The 16,267-nt window shown below is 38.5% G+C and overlaps 1 protein-coding gene across 3 annotated transcripts in view; it reads right to left on the reverse strand.

Moving 5' to 3' along the window:
* GABRG3 (gamma-aminobutyric acid type A receptor subunit gamma3) overlaps positions 1 to 16,267 on the reverse strand; it is a 288,663-nt gene that overhangs the window by 270,675 nt on the left and 1,721 nt on the right. For all 3 annotated transcript variants that reach the window (XM_032441559.1, XM_032441558.1, XM_032441560.1), the window contains exon 2: positions 14,666 to 14,814. In XM_032441559.1, coding sequence (XP_032297450.1) covers positions 14,666 to 14,814 — 149 coding nt within the window. The remainder of the gene's footprint in view (positions 1 to 14,665; positions 14,815 to 16,267) is intronic.

Genomic DNA, 16,267 nt, shown 5'->3' on the forward strand with positions numbered 1-16,267 from the left:
ATCACTTTAACCATTTTATCCTCCAATTATCGTAAGGTTTAATTTCAGCTAAAAATCAGGAACTACTTAGAAATAAGGTTATGTATTTTTAATGAAGGCAACTTTATTTCCCACCTCCCCAATAAAAACTGCCACAAGTTACAGCTTGCAGCACATTATCATCACAATCACAATTCACCTCAGCAGCAATTTGTTAAAGCAAATTTTAATTGCAAAACACAGAGGCTCAAACTCAACATTCAAGATACTGCACTATTTCTAGTTTCACATCAGTCATACACCTTCTTCCATTTCCTCAGTATTCATGTACTTTGGCAGGCTTGTTCCACAACAGAAAATCTTTCTAGATTTTCTCATCTCATTTGCTCTGAATAAAATCCATTTCACTAAACCTTAGCAACTTTCCTTCTTTCAGTTTAGACTCTTTCCCTCTAGCTCACATTTCCTTTGCACTCATTCATCTAATGCTTTTTGAATTTCACTTGGTTTAATCAACTCATGTTTTTCACAAGGCATTCCATGCTTTCAGACTTCCAGAACTTAATTCAAAGATGTAAGTAGGTCAAGACAAGCTCTCTTTACCTTAGGCCTTGAGAAATTAGATTCCCTTCCACATCTTTAGTGTCAACATACCTACAGAACAGTTGCTTTGTCTAAAGTTTATGAAGAGGAGCTTATAAACAAAGTTGAAGACAGATGGGAATCTCCACACATAAAGATGAGTAATTTTTGCCTCTATTCTCAAATTTCAGACTAACAATGAGATGCTGAGGAGTTTTAAGTATCCAGAAAGTTCCATGATTCTGAAGGGAAAAAAAAAAAAAAAAAAAAAAAAAAAAAAAAAAGGGCAAGCTGGCTTGTTAAGACTTGGGGATGTATTCTCCTCCTCGCGAAGACTACATCTAATGTTTTAAAAATAAATACATTTAAAGAAACTTATAGTGGGCACAAATAGCAGTCATAGATGATAACCATTCTCAGTAATTCATGAAGCACTACATAAGTCTTGGACTGCACACTGACAGGATATCTGGGACCTGTTTTAAGGTCATGGTTTAAAACTGTCTGCAGTACTGGCTTATAAACTCAGATCTTCCCTTCAGCAAAAGAAAATCTGAACTCAGCTACTCAGCTGAACAAGCACAACTGATTAATGCAATTCTAATTGTACCCAGCTAATAACTAAATAGGAGTCTAGCAGCTTCTGGTAATGAGACTTGCCTCAAAATGCAGTAATAAATGTCATTACATAGGAATTGGTAATAACAGGGAACTGCAGCTCACTCTTTTACCAAGATAACATACACTGAATAAAAGGCTCTGATCTTGTTAGGACTTGGGCATACATCCAGATGGAAGTTCAACACCAAGAAGTTCTGGTAAACACCAATGATACTAGGTTTGGTGATGCACTCTGGTTGCCAACTCGAACTTGGCAGGATCAGGGAGATAACTCAGGACCTGAATACAATACTTAGAATCCATCTTCATTCAATCACTGGAGTTATGTATGTAAATAGAGTATGAAATGATAATTTCTCCTGAATGTGCTGGGTCAAATTCTCCTCCTGGTGCAAAACAAACAAATGAACACAAAAAAACCAAAGAGAGTTTGGTCTTACACAGAGTAAAAGTCAAATATCTGAGCCAAAAAAAAAAAACTAAATTGCAGCCATTTCCTATCCCGAACAAAATCAGCATCTAGTCTCACAAATTCCCAGAAAAAAACTCAAAACAAAATTCATGTAAGCTGTTATATTCCCACAACAAGAAACAAACAAAAAACTACATGTTTCTTTGAATGATACTTTGTCTTCCTAGTCAGTCAGAAAAATAAAACTCTAGTGCAACTGCACTTTAAGTACATCTCCAGATTCTGAAACAGAAATAAAAGTGTAGTTCTTGTTGCACACAGTCTCCTGGATATAAGCAGATAGTTGGAGAACCATCAGGTGTAAATATAACACTTACACGGAATTTTAATTCAAAATATCAACAATAACAAGGCAAAGATTTTAGGATTACTGTGCTCAAAACGTGCTATGAAAATGAGTCTAAAAGTAATCATATTAATGCTTAGAAGGATCTCTTTCTGTGCTAGCCTTCAAAAGTAAACTGGATTGTATGGGAATAAAGAAATAATCACATGATCAATTATTTCAAGACCTATTTTTCTGTATTCTACATATAGTTCTGTATAATTCTGTATTCTACATATCATTCAGTTCAGGGGCTGATTAAGACCTGAGCTATGCATAGAGTAGCAGAGCTTCAAATGGAGGCTTTTTTCTTGCACTGAATCAGTCATCACAGTCTTGCTTGATAAGCCATAGTGTTAGTATCTCAATAAAAGCAAGAGCAAGATTGCAGATGGATCCCTTGCTTCAGGACCATTTTGATATGGACTTCAGTCCAGAATAGTTCTGGAGAGCTGTCAGAAGTGCAGAAAAATTACTAATAGAACCATATGCATATCATATGCAGGAGAGCAATTAAAGGTTGTCAACAAATATACCAACGTTCTCTGAATTGGTTTTTAATATATGGTAGTTAGCTTTCCCTGAAAGACAATGAAAGTACACACAAATAATTGCAATGTGAGGCTGCTAAACAGTGCTATTTAAGGTTAGCTAATGGCTTATCACAATCATTCCATTTTCAAACACACTTATTTTAACTGAGAAGGGGATTTTCCTAGCCAATCAAAATATCTGCAAACAAAACTAAGGTCTTGCCAATATTTAGCTACTAGTCCTCATCTGATCCAAATGCCACATTCTTGAGGCAGATGTGTTTATATTCCAGTCAGCCTTGTGACGATCACATTGCAGTGACATCCAAGTGAAATTTGTCTTCAAATGTCAAACAGTTCAAGAGATGCCTGGTCATAGAAGTGGTGAGCCCAGTGCTGTCTGCAAAGCTCACTTAAGCAGCCAGTTAAACACTTAGCCTAAAGCCAGGTCTGTGCAACTACAAAATACAGGAACTAACAGGCTCTGTGTACTCCTGTCTTGGATTTACACACTTGAAGTCTGTCCAAATAGCATTCATGCTCCTGCACAAATCATAAATATTTTGAATTATTTTTAAAAGTTTAATGTCTACAAGTATTTTCATTGTAAGCTCATTTAAGCATGAATAGGACTAGCTTAGCTCCCATAAATTTTAAAATGAAGCTAAAATTAGTATTTGTTGAAAGTTAACCTTTCTTACATTGTTCAAGCAACTCTTCATTCTGAATTGTTCTGCTCTTACCAAAACACTGGTAGTAAAAAGGTTATGGATCAATATACACTTATTTCTTGAAGCAAAGTAATTAGCAATAGATTTTTAAGGAACACAACCACCTAAAAAATAGACTTCTGAATGCAAAATAATAACAAGATTGACTCTACAGAAATGAGACATTTCTTGAAAATACACTGATATTTTACATTATCTCATTTGCACATAAATGGCTATTTTTGTACTGGGATAAGCAGTAATAAATAATTATATGTTTATTGGTAACAGCAGTAGTAGAGATTACAGTGTTAATGCTTGCTTTGCGTTAGTGATGATAATGATTAATATTTTCCTACATGATATAACAGATGACATCTAATTACTCGCTAATTCCTGTAAAAGAAGTCATTTCTCATAGATAATTGTGGTCAGCTAAAACTTCTGTGCTTTAGGAAAGACTACCACACTCACACACTCCAAGAAAGATACAGCAATGGGAAATTATCAGTGAGGGGGAAAACAAAATAAATAAAAAAAAGAGAAATGGAAGGAAAAAAACCCACAAAAACACAAAAAAACATTCTTTCTGCATAGAGAAAATGGAATTAAACAACAAACAGAACTTGAAGTCCTTCACCTGCTACAGTGAAATTCTGATAAAACTGTCATCCCTGTGATTTAAGATCTAACTGCCTGAAGAGAAATGCAAATAAAAAACAAAAGGAATATTAAAAATTAGGTGTAGATTTCAAAGGAAGCATGCATGAGTGCAATTTCAGGATGAGAACAGTCTTTTCAGAAGTACTACATTCACATGTAAGGTGCCTTTTTGACCAGAAGCATGAATGACAGCATGCACTAGAAATAATCTCTCCATCAGTATGAAATTGCTTTTATTCTATCAATCACCATCAAAGCACCATCTATCAATCATTACCTCTTTCATCTTCTACCTATCCTTCCCTAATACACAATTTGTGATTCTTCTAGTATTATGGTGTTTAGGAATCAAAACAGTAGATCTTAGATGATTAGGTTGGTTTTGCAGTCAGTCCCTGAATCTTCCATTATGGTTTTATTTATATCCATAGAGAATACATAAAGGAGTACTGAAACCAGGCCTGCAGCCCTCAATACAGAAAGGACATGGAGATCTTGGAGTGGGTCCGGAGGAGGGCCACTAAGATCATCAGAGGGCTGGAGCACCTCTCCTATGAAGAATGGTTGAAAGAATTGGACTTGTTTAGCTTAGAGAAGAGAAGGCTCCGGGGAGACCTCATAGCAGTCTTACAGTACTTGAAGGGTGCGTTTAAACAGGAGGGGGAACGGCTTCTTATGAGGGTAGACAGTGATAGGACAAGGGGGAATGGTTTTAAAATGAGACAGGGGAGGTTTAGGTTTACAGATTAGGAGGAAGTTTTTCACACAGAAGGTGGTGACGCACTGGCACAAGTTGCTGTGAGAGGTCATGAATGCCCCATCCCTGGAGGCATTCAAGGCCAGGCTGGATGTGGCTCTGGGCAGCCTGGTCTGGTGGTTGGTGGCCCTGCACATAGCAGGGGGTTGAAACTACATGATCATTGTGGTCCGTTTCAACCCACACAATTCTATGATTCTACAAATAGTTCCCATGTGAAACCAAAAGACCATGCAAGAATGGAATTTGTTTCTGCAAAATCTAGCAAGCAAGGTTTGGATAAACAACAGTCTCCAAAACACCATCCAGTTGCAAAAGAGAGCAACAGTGTTTTGAATTAATATAAGTAGAAAGTTTTCCTTGTTTAAAGATGACAGAATAATTTATTGCTTTGTGCTACAACACCGAAGCAGAAACTACAGCGCTGTACATCTGCCAAACTTACAAATGCTCACCCAGAAAGCCTCTTCAATAAGCAAAAGTAAACAAACAGAAATCCACTTCTAACTGCACTTCTGCACCTGGAAGAGCCAGAAGATTCCCTGTTGAGGTAATCACAGAAGCAAGGAGACATTGAAACCGGACTTTCTCATCTAACACCTCTCAGATTTTTCCTGACTCTTACCTTTCAACCTTTACCTTCCTGAGACTCTTCAAATCTCATCTCGGATTTCTTAGATGAATTTAAGTTAAGAAAATTAGAACAAGCAGCTGCTATAAATAGTTTTTGTTCTGACAGCTGAAGAATTTGGCAAACATTAACTGTCAACCAAATTTTCCTACTTACGGTGCCTCTTAAGAAAAATACTTTGTATGAGTTTGTTAGTTTGCTTCAAACCATTTCAGTAAGTGTTCTGCCAAAAAAATCAGACCAACACTTTTCAATAACAAATATATGTAAATAACTAAGGACACGTTTCTTTTTAAGTAAAAACACTACATTTGAGGGCTTCAGGGTCACCACAATAAATAAAACTTCTCTAGATACCTTTTTAGTATGTCTCACAAGGGTTTTACCAAAGAGATGTAAAATAGACAGTTTTTCCCATAACAGCAGAGAACCTGTATGCCACATAGGATGAGCAACTAAGATCAGAAATGCTTTTTTTTCCCTCATCTCAATAACTAAGAAATAAGAAAAGCAGAATGTAATCATGAAAAAGGTCATTGTCAACAGCATATCCTAATCAGAAATGTTCCTATGCCAGATTTCAAAAGAGCCTACATTCGATGATTACATTGGCAGCAGATGAGAGTTATGTGTTCAAGATGCAACTAACCTATTTTTTATGTCACCTTTTAAAACTCATACACAGTTCATAAGTCTTCAAGGTCCAAAACTTGGGCTTTGGAGTTACAGTAAAGCAGTTTATCATCATTCATAAGCCTTGTTACTAATATTCAAGAAATGTCGATGGTAAAATTTGCAGAAGTATCAATTACTAAAAATGCCAGAGAACTAAAACTGCTGCAGGCAAGCAAGAAATCCCTTCTGCCCTCCCACACAGAATAGAGATTACTCTCGTCTGCATTGAATAGCAACACTTTTCTCAGGAACATTCCTCTTCGTAGATAGGTGTACTTTTACATAATGCATGGGCACTAAAATAGTCTTCATATTTACTCCTTACCCATGGAAATGGGCAGCTAATGGATTTCCACGTTGGTGACTGAACCAAGACTTAAGTTTTCTGAATACAGATACTTCACTTTCTTTTCCCTAAAGAAAAGAAGGCATCAATAGGAATTAAAACATTCCTGATTTTTGCTTACACTCTTTTTCACTTAGTGAGCTCTCACTAGATTCAGCAGTCTTACTACTACCTAAATTGTGACCAAGGCATTCCCAGCTAATGGTTTATTCAAGTTTCTTTCTTCAAAACAAGCTCAAATTAAAGTAGACATCACAGTCTTCTGTAGTGATCAACAGTAAAGAACTTGAAGCCAAGACTATGGCTTTTCCTTCATGAGAGCTAACATAATGCAAGCATAAGTTACTCCCTCTCACCTTCATTCTGCAGTACCTTTGCATGCTGCTTAGCCCTGCAGGCACAGCTGTCTGAAACAAATCCCTAAATGAGAACTGTCTCTCTCACTACTTTCTACTCTCATAGGCTAGCACAGAAAAAAGAGTTGCACCAGAAAGTGGTAATTTTACCTTGCGTGACAACTCACAGCTTTCTCTGCGCTATGATCTAGAAAATATTTTGATCCAGGAGGCAATAAGCAACCCTCTGTCACCACATATGGGGAAACCCTGCTGGAGCTAATTTAAAGAGTATCAGGTGCAGCAATAAGCAGCTAACAAAAACAGCTTGACAGCCACAGTGGTAATAGCCTGTGGTATTCTTTAGGGTGTGTTTCTGCAAGGCCTACTAGGAAGGCAGGTCAGAGAGAAAGGAAAAGAAAAAAAGAGTTCTCATAGCTTCAGAACTCAAGGTTTTCACTTAGGGTGCATTTGAAAATGCACACCTTTATATAGCAACAGAATAAAAGATGTGTTCACTTGTTCAATAGATCTGCTCCTTGCATGCTTTTAACTGCTTAAGAAAGGAACTGCTATTAAACTCTGCCCAGGCAGCACAGTAAACCTTTCTGTGTTTGCCAACATAAATGAGCCTACATATTTCTGCTAGCTGCAATTGTACAAACCTATTCAAGGTACTGAGAGTTGCACTGCTGTTTGTGAGAACACTTGTCTTGAAAAACTTGGGTAAGATTTATAAAGACGCTTTGGGAGGGACCATCTTGGCCCTCAATATAGCTAGAACCTGTGAAATTAGAAGACACAGGTATCAAACTAGGAGTCGTGTGTCAGTGTGCAAAATATATGTACTTACTCATTGTAAAATGAATTTATCTGGACATAGATAAATAGACAGTAAATGCAGTAGAGACTGTAGGGGTGAAATAGGTCACTCCAAAAGTAGTACCTCCTATTTACTTCAACAGAAACTACAACAGATACAAAGTGTATGATAACACTGTTTGATAGAGCAAATTCTCAGCTACAAAACACTACTTTTTCAACTATTTTTTTTTAATAGTCACCACCATTAGTTATGCACATTTTACCAGCTATGAACAAAAGCCAGCATGCTGCACTCGTAAAAATCTGTACCAGGGGAAGCGACCTCCTCTTGCCATCACTACTGTTGATACACAGCACTGCGCCTCATTGCGCTCATATCTACTGCTCGGTCTCCATAAATGTTCAGCAAGCATTAATACATGTCAGCGAGTGTTATTTTTTTCCATGTGGAGGAAGTCAGTGACACGCTTCTGCTTCATGCGCACTGCCCTGTCAAACGCCATTTTGCCAGAATGCCTCTCTGCTGCCATCTGTCACACAGCAACAAAATGTAATGGGATACTGGCAGGAAGGTTCAACCTCTACTGTCATGCCACAAACATCCACCTCTCATGTTGTGGGCCAGTATAGTAGAACAGGAAGCATTACTTTTGGAGCAGCCTTTGTATATGAAGAATACCAGAAGAATCTGTGTTACTGCAGCATAACCTGCAGCATAAAAATAAATAAATAAATAAAAGGAAGGAAAAGCAGTCTACTTTCTTCTAACCTTTGAGTGAATAATATCAGTAAAATCAGTATAATTAATTACTCTTTGTCTCTCATTTGTCTTTCTGCCTCATGTCTGACTAGATGTCATCTAAGTGACTCAGAGGGATGGGAAATTTTGTCTTTCAACTTTATACTCCTTGATTTGGGGTTTTCATCTTATTTCAGCTTTATTACAAATACTTGTGTTCACTCTTCTACTTCACTTGCCCTGAATAGTTTGAGCACACTTAACAGTATTCCCCTCTGGCCAGCTTTTTTCTTAGCAGCATTGTTTTACCTCAGTCACAGAAACTAGTTGAAAGTATTTAACTTTCCTTGGCAGAGCATAACTAAGGATCATTGGGACAGCCTAAAACTCAGAGGAAATAACATCTATACTGATTTTTTAGGCTTTTTAAATGCTAAAAGAGAAATTACTGATTTCCTAACAATGCTTCTCTCAGTAGGAACACCATGGGGAAAGGTAATGGACAGCAGTTTTAGCTGTTTGTACCTGGCAACTGTCTGTAACTCGTTCTAGTTTTCTTGTGCTCTAAGAAAGCATTGTGGCTTAAATATTACCTATTGTGAGCACGTGACATTTTCAACGACAAGTCTATGGGAGTGTGATACAATCCACATGCCAGGCCTCCTCGCATTTATATTTTAGCCATCATCCTCCCTACCAAAGAGGTTTCATCAGGTTGGCTTGCAAAACGTGCAACAAGTTTCACATTCACAAATAACCTGAGCAACAGCATCCACAGTAAAGCCCACCCCTCAATCACAAGCCCATACATAGGTTATGTCTCTTCCTTGATGGCCTGAAGTGTCATGGGCCCACTGAGCTAGAAATAATTCACCCTTATGTTGCCAGTCCAGATCTACCTGAGCCACTTCAATCCTAGTGGCCAGATCCACCTGCTGGTTGTTCTGATATTCTTCAGTGGCACAACTCTCAGGTACATGAGAATCTATGTAATGTTTCTTTACAACCATGTTCTCTACCCAGGTAACAATATCTGTCCCACAAGGGTTTGCCTTTATTCTGCCACTTGATCTGCTTCCATTGCTGTAATCACACCCATCGGACATTTGCCATCATCCAGAAGTCAGTGTAGAAATAGAGCAGTGGCCGCTTTTCTCATTCAGCAATGCCTGAAGTCAGCTAGATGGTTTCCACTTGTGAAAATTGGCTCATTTTACGTTTTTCTTCAATAGCCTCCACAACTCGTCACATAGGACTGCACACAGCAGCCTTCCACCTCCAATGCTTTCCCACAATACAACAGGACCCATCAGTGAACAAGACATATTTCTTCTCATTCTCCAGCATTTTATTATACAGTGGAGCCTCTTCAGCACGTATCACCTCCTCTTCTGGAGATATTCCAAAATCTTTGCCTTTGGGCCAGTCCATATAAGAGGAGTCCATTGCACTGTCATCAGACCAAGAAGTATTCCCCTTGAGGATGCTTGGTAGGCAGAGGCCAAGCCCAGCACACTGCAGTCATTTGTGTCTCTTGGGGGTTACCAGTGCCACAGCAGACCTGCCCCCAATATTCTACCAGTTTCTCAGGATCCTGCAGTTGCTCGGAGATGAAGTTCCAAAGCCCTGGGGGTGCCCACCACTCCAGGCAGCTGCCCAGACTGTCCCACACCCCCTGCCATGCAGAGCCTTCTCACCTTGGGGCAGATCTCTCACTGATATTCCTGAATAATTGTTTAACCTCAAACATAACCTGAAACACATTAATGACACATAGCAATGGGAGCATGCTGGTTTGAACATCCCAAGGATATTCAAAATTCTCAAGAGCTATTGTAACTAGTCTAGAGAAAGACATAAATGTGAAAGAGAAAGGGAGGCTGAGGAACTGCTGGAAAAATGTCCTTCCCTGTCTCAAAAAGCCCCATTAATAGTGAAAAAAAAACACCTAGCATAATGACCAGCAATTATCAAACCATCATTACATCCCATGTTAACACGCTCCAGTCAGATCTGCTGTTATCTCAACCCTTTGTGACCCACACTGTGCATCAAAATGACTGTAGTGGTTTAACCCTTTCCCAGTGGGATGGGGGCAAGAATTAAAAAAGAATGAAACTTTCTGGGTTGGGATAAAACTATTTACCAAGACAGAGAAAGGGAAAAAGATAGTGAATATATGTATATATAAAAGTATATAGCAAGTGATACACAAGCAACTGCTCACTATTGACCAGTGCCCAAATAGACCCCAGTGAGCAGAAGAGAGTGAGATGAGCTCTCACCTGCTTCAAAATTCTCCTTCCACATGATGTAATATGGTATAGAATATCCCCTTGGCCAGTTTAAGCCATCTGTCTTGATTCTGTCCCCTCCCAGTCCTTTGTTAGTATGAGCTGAGAAACTGGAATGGCCTTGTCTCTGTACAACACTGCTTAGCAGCAACTATAAATATCAGAGTGTTATCAACCATGTTTTTCTCCTAGAACCAAAACATAGCATCATATCAGACACTCTAAAGAAAAAAAGTCCATCTCAGCTAAAACTAAGACAGAAGGGTATTTCAGAAGCTGGGGAAAAGCCCAGGTAGTTGACAGAAGGCTGAAGAGCACTTGGTCAGACTGCGGCGTTTGCTTACTAATATCTTTTTCACTGAAATTAATGTCCTGAAGAAAGTGACTGCTTGCTAACAATGCTTATGGAATGGCTGTATTCATCAGAAAGTAGAAGGTTGAGGTTAAGATGGGAGCTCAAAGTTTCATTCAGGTTATGAATTACTGTTAATATTACTATTGACTTGTCATAACATAAATTTTGTACCACATTAATTATTGCTTCTTAGCAAACAAAATGAAATAAGACAACTCTCCTGAGCTAAACAAACTAGGTACTGAAAGGCAACTTGTGGAACATAATTCTCTTTATGCTCCAATTGAATACTGCACCTTAAGCCTGGTTTGGAGTGAGGGGTTTTTTTTTCCTGCTAAATTAATTGGCAGAATCTCTTACCTACCAACTTTTTTGCTAACTTAAGTGAGTTTCAAAATAAATGAAGGGAAAAAAAATGTATATTATCTTCCACATATGGAAGCAATGGTAATACCTTCACAGTCCAGAAAGGATTACCTGTTATCTGCGTCTGGTTCCTTTTATATCATACAACAAAGCCACAACTGTCACTCCTATAATTATAACTGGAAAAAAGTGGGTGAAAATCATGCTAAGGTGCTTGCTTATGCACATGCTTATGTGCCATAAAACATTATTCTTTTTAAGCAGTATACCAGTTTAATTTCTTGAGGTGTTTGAAAAGGGTGTTTTCCCTTACACCCCCCACCCCCACCCCACCACCCTCCCCGGGTTCCAAAAGGCACACACATTCTGTGGTTTATTGGAATACCACCATTCCTTATAATGAATTTTTTCACAAGTTCTGATAGTTATGAAGATGAGAGCTCTGAAAAGTGTGTTCCCAAGCTGGATGCAGTTAGACATTCCCCTACTGGTGGAAAACTAATTCTGTTTCTGAAGACTGAAGGCTCCTTCTACCTAGATATGTTTAATGTGTCATATCGCTGATGTCCTTCAAAGTGAAACTACTTTACCTAACACTTGGTCTGTTCACTCTCTCCTTCAAAGGTCTGTCCTGGAAGTTTGAAGGTGATGTCTGTACTTCCCAATGCCACCAGCTGAACATAAATTTCCACATATATTCCAACCAGCACTCACATGAAAACCAAGGCCAAGCATACTGGAAGATATTCCTCTTCCAAAAAGGAGAGTGCAAGTTCTACTCTAGTTTCTCAGCACTGATCTACACACTTTTTACAGTGGTTTAGATGGGCAGGGTTGGGTAGAAGGAAGGAGAGGGGCTAAGGGTCTGTTCACAGAAGTCCATTCACTAATAGCCTGGAGGTAATGTAAGAGTGATGTACTCTGCATGGTAAGTATAGCATTGTATGGTAAGTGGGTACTCATAATAGTCCTGTACAGTGACAGGTAGTGCCTGGATTTAACCAAGCTAGCCAGAGCATCTATTTCCCTGGGAAAGATGGAAGACTGAAGAGAAGTCACCACCAGAGCCAGCATGCATTCTCATTTGTCACAGTCTTCCTCTCCCTGTGGCCTTTGGCTTGCAGAAGCATGTTTCCAAGTCACTTAAAAATTCCAGTCCTGAACTGTGAAAGTCTGGAGAAGTGCATAATTTCCTAAGCTTTTCTGACTACATTGAGAAAGAAGACCATTTCCTAATGAGCACCACTAAAGTTAAATGATAATAGAAATACTGGCTTTGCACTCAGATAACTGAGGGAAGAGTAATGTGGCATGAAATGGTGGGTTCTCTATCCTGTGGGATGGCCGATATGTTTATGGACTTAAATTGCAATGCTGCCTATAATGAGTAGCTGACTGCATGTTAGACCAAGATTTAATCCCAGTGTCTTTTATAGGATGCATTTCTGTTTGATTCTGAAAGTTAATCCTCTCTTCCTCCACTGGTCTGTTCCATGCCTTTTATAAATTCAAATAACATGCATTTTCATACTATATGGTCCGTGCCTATTACTTCTGTTGATATCCCTTTAACCGATAACACACTGCTATGGGAATCTTTGCGGCATGAACATGGTTCTGTTGCCAAGACATGACTATCATCTAACCTGAAGGATAACTTTTCTCAGACAGAAAGGAAGATGTGATTGTGAGCAATCAGCTGGCAATTTAGGGAATAAAGCTCGATTCTCTAACATTCCCATTGTGCTGTCCTTGACAAATGCAGCAGCTCCTTAGCTTCAAAAGGGTAATGTTGTTTATCTGCATCAAAGGTAGGAGGAGGGAAGAGGGACCAGGGAAAGAAGCCAGGAGGTGAAGTAACTTCTCTAGCATCTGAACAATGCTCAGCACAAGTTCTGAAACAGCCAGATTCCTGTCAAAGAGAAAAATGGCATAGGGCTGATACCTTAATCGAAACCGATAGGAAGTAGTCAAGAACTGTGAAGTGTGTTTGGTACTATATATGAAGAGGTCTGTAATTTAACTCTTTTCTCTAAAACAGAACTTATAAAATTTTGTATAGAGACAAAAGGAATTATTTCAGTGACAACGATTTTCCAGTGCTGCAGGATATGTCTGACCTCTATAATTTTATGGCAACTGACATGGGGACTTTGAATGATTACTTTGTCCCACATAGGCATAACATAATTTACTCTGCCTGAAGACAGTGATATGAGGACACAGCATACAAAATAAAATAAAATAAATTGTCTGAGAATGTCTTCCAGATGTTGATACGGGGTGGGGGAGAAGTGTATTAAAGCACTTGTCCACCAGAAATTCAAAATCCAGTATGACAAACGTGTATGTCAGTCTGGATTGGAAATAGAGACATCTGTCACATATGATCTTTTTAAATAATACAGGAAAACAAAGTAAGAGCTATGAAATAAAATTTCAGCCCCTTTCTTTCATAGCATGGCATAGTCTGGGTTTTGTTTTTGGTTTTTTTTTTCCTTGTCTGGAATTTTTTGTGAGACAATAATTCAAATGGGGAATATCTCCAGGAGGCTCTTGCTTCCATCTGAACTCACCCAAAGGGATGACTTAGAAAGTCTATCAATCACCAAATAGTTGCTTCAGTTTTAATCGGTGGCAGAAATTCTCTCTAATCTCTTTGTAAAAAAAAATCAGCAATGGCAAATTATCTGAGGTGACTGTTTTCAGCTTGCTCTGTTCCCCAATTATTCTGAAATGCATGCGAGGTGCAATTAGTGTAAATTGTAAATTATCTGAGGTTTCTGTCATGCAAACTGGCTGTGATCAAACTGAACAGCAGTTGCGCTAAAACCATTCTGATCTACGCAGGTATCTACTACCTCATATCTAAATATATCCCTGTATGTATTAATTAGTGTTGCCTATGAGCTGCTTCATTCTGCCAGATTTATTTAGAGATACAATGTTTTCTGATTTGGGAGGGTTAAAAAGAAAAATAATAATCTAGAGTTGCCTTATTTACAAAAACAAGTCTTAGTGCCTCCTTATAAGCAGTGAGGAACATAACTTTTGCGATCACGCTTTACAGGGAGTAGATGCACATCCTTCTCTTGCCATGTCCTACTTTTTGGTTTTTAATACACTCCTTCTTTTGATCACTCCTCAGAGCCTGTGGCTTCAGTTTTCCATAGACATGTACTGGATGACAAAAGAGCTAAACATGTTTGCAGTCCTGCCAAAGACCTCAAACTAGTCTTTCCATCTTGCTGCACAAAGTATACATGCAAAACAGAGTTTAGCATGCCAAGTTACCTCCACATCTTCCCACGAGAACCAGCATTTAGAAAATGCTGACTTGGAAATGAACTTGAGCCAAAGACAATTAATTCTCCACTTTCCTAAAAATAGAACCAAAGTGTAATACAGTATCTTCTCTATAGATATTTTTCCTCTGTGTGTAGAACAGAGTACTTACATCCAATATCAGGCCGTAGTTTTTTGTCATACTCTCTCAACAGCTTGTTTAGTATCAAGGTCACATCTGTGTCTTGTGTTTTTGGAGCTAAAACCCATTTTTGGTTGGTTGTTCCATCTTCATATTCATCCTCTTCAACCTTTCTGGAACTGCAATAAAATTAAAAATCAAATAAATGGATGTTATTTTACATAACTAAAAATCTAAATTTACATTCTGAGTAGATCTGCACAGTCTTCTTCAGAAGTTTCTGATCTCTCCCTCTACTGTGTCTATATACTCAGCCTGAGGCTGTTTTTGCAACAGGATGTTCCCATTAACATCTGCTGAGTATCTGAGGATCATAGAATCATAGAATTGCCCAGGTTGGAACAGACTTTGAAGATCAAGTCCAACCGCAGCCTAACCATAGTACCCTAACTCTAAAAACCCTCCAGAACTGAGAATTATTTGGATGTGGTCTTCTGCCAGATGCCAAAGAAGTTGTTCTCTTTGAGTTAATACAGCTATCAGAATAGTTTTTTCGCTCACTAGTATTTTGTACCTTCGCTTTTTATATCAGCCTATCCTGACTGTGTATTTACCCAGTACATTTACAATATATTCTTTCAAAGAGCAAACATCCACAGTATTACTTGATGAATCCATCAAGAAAACGGATCCATCTCTTGCACATAGGCTAATAAGAGTATTAAAAATTCAGATCTTTTAATACTTCCTGATCATTTTATCCTATTAATAAATTATTATATTCTCAGTGCCTGAATCTCAGTTTAATGTATTACAAGGCTTAGAATTAAGAGCTTTCTCCTTGCACATAAGATGGATTATCACAAGTGCACAAATACGTTTCATAAATTAATTGGAACTCCGGAGTCTCCCTGTGATTTTAATGACATCTTTGTCAAAAAAAAAAAACAAAAAAAAACAGCACTACACCAAGCATTGAGGCTCTCCTTTCCTTCACAGGTGGATTATTTTTAATTTCAGAGTACGGCAGTGCAAACGTGGTATAAGTCCAGTTGCCCGGAAATCACAGCTGAAGCTATTTTCACTTGAGATTAATTTCATTGAGCAGCTCTTTGTGCACGAACAGTAAAAATGTTGATTTGGAGATGTATCTTTTGGTATCTTAGAAACCAAATCTGTTTGATCTCTCTCTCTTGCAGGAGGAAACACATGACAGTTAAACTGAGATGAAGTTATCAGGAGAAAAGATAACCTCGGTGGTGGAACCCACAGCAGAAATCATCCATTGCTTGGACCTACCAATTGCCCTGGTAATGTGATATCATTTTGCAGCATTTTCGCACTGATGTCAGTAATTATGCAAGGTGCAAAGCAGCACAGCATCAGAGGTATCAGCACTATCTCTTAATGGGATGTGCTGTGTCCATCAAAGCAACCTCTCTCCTCTCTCTCTCTCTCAGTGTCTCTCCTTAATAACACTACTGTCTTTTACAATACCTCAGATGTTGAGAAGATTTGATTGACATCTTATGGTAAATAGAAAAAAGGCCAACAAATGCACCAGAGAGCATCATCAGCCTGCAATGTTGCCACTATAGAGCACTATATCTGAGCCTTTAACAGAACTTTTAA

The sequence above is a fragment of the Coturnix japonica genome, chromosome 1 (genome assembly GCF_001577835.2).
Source record: "Coturnix japonica isolate 7356 chromosome 1, Coturnix japonica 2.1, whole genome shotgun sequence".
NCBI lineage: Eukaryota > Metazoa > Chordata > Aves > Galliformes > Phasianidae > Coturnix > Coturnix japonica.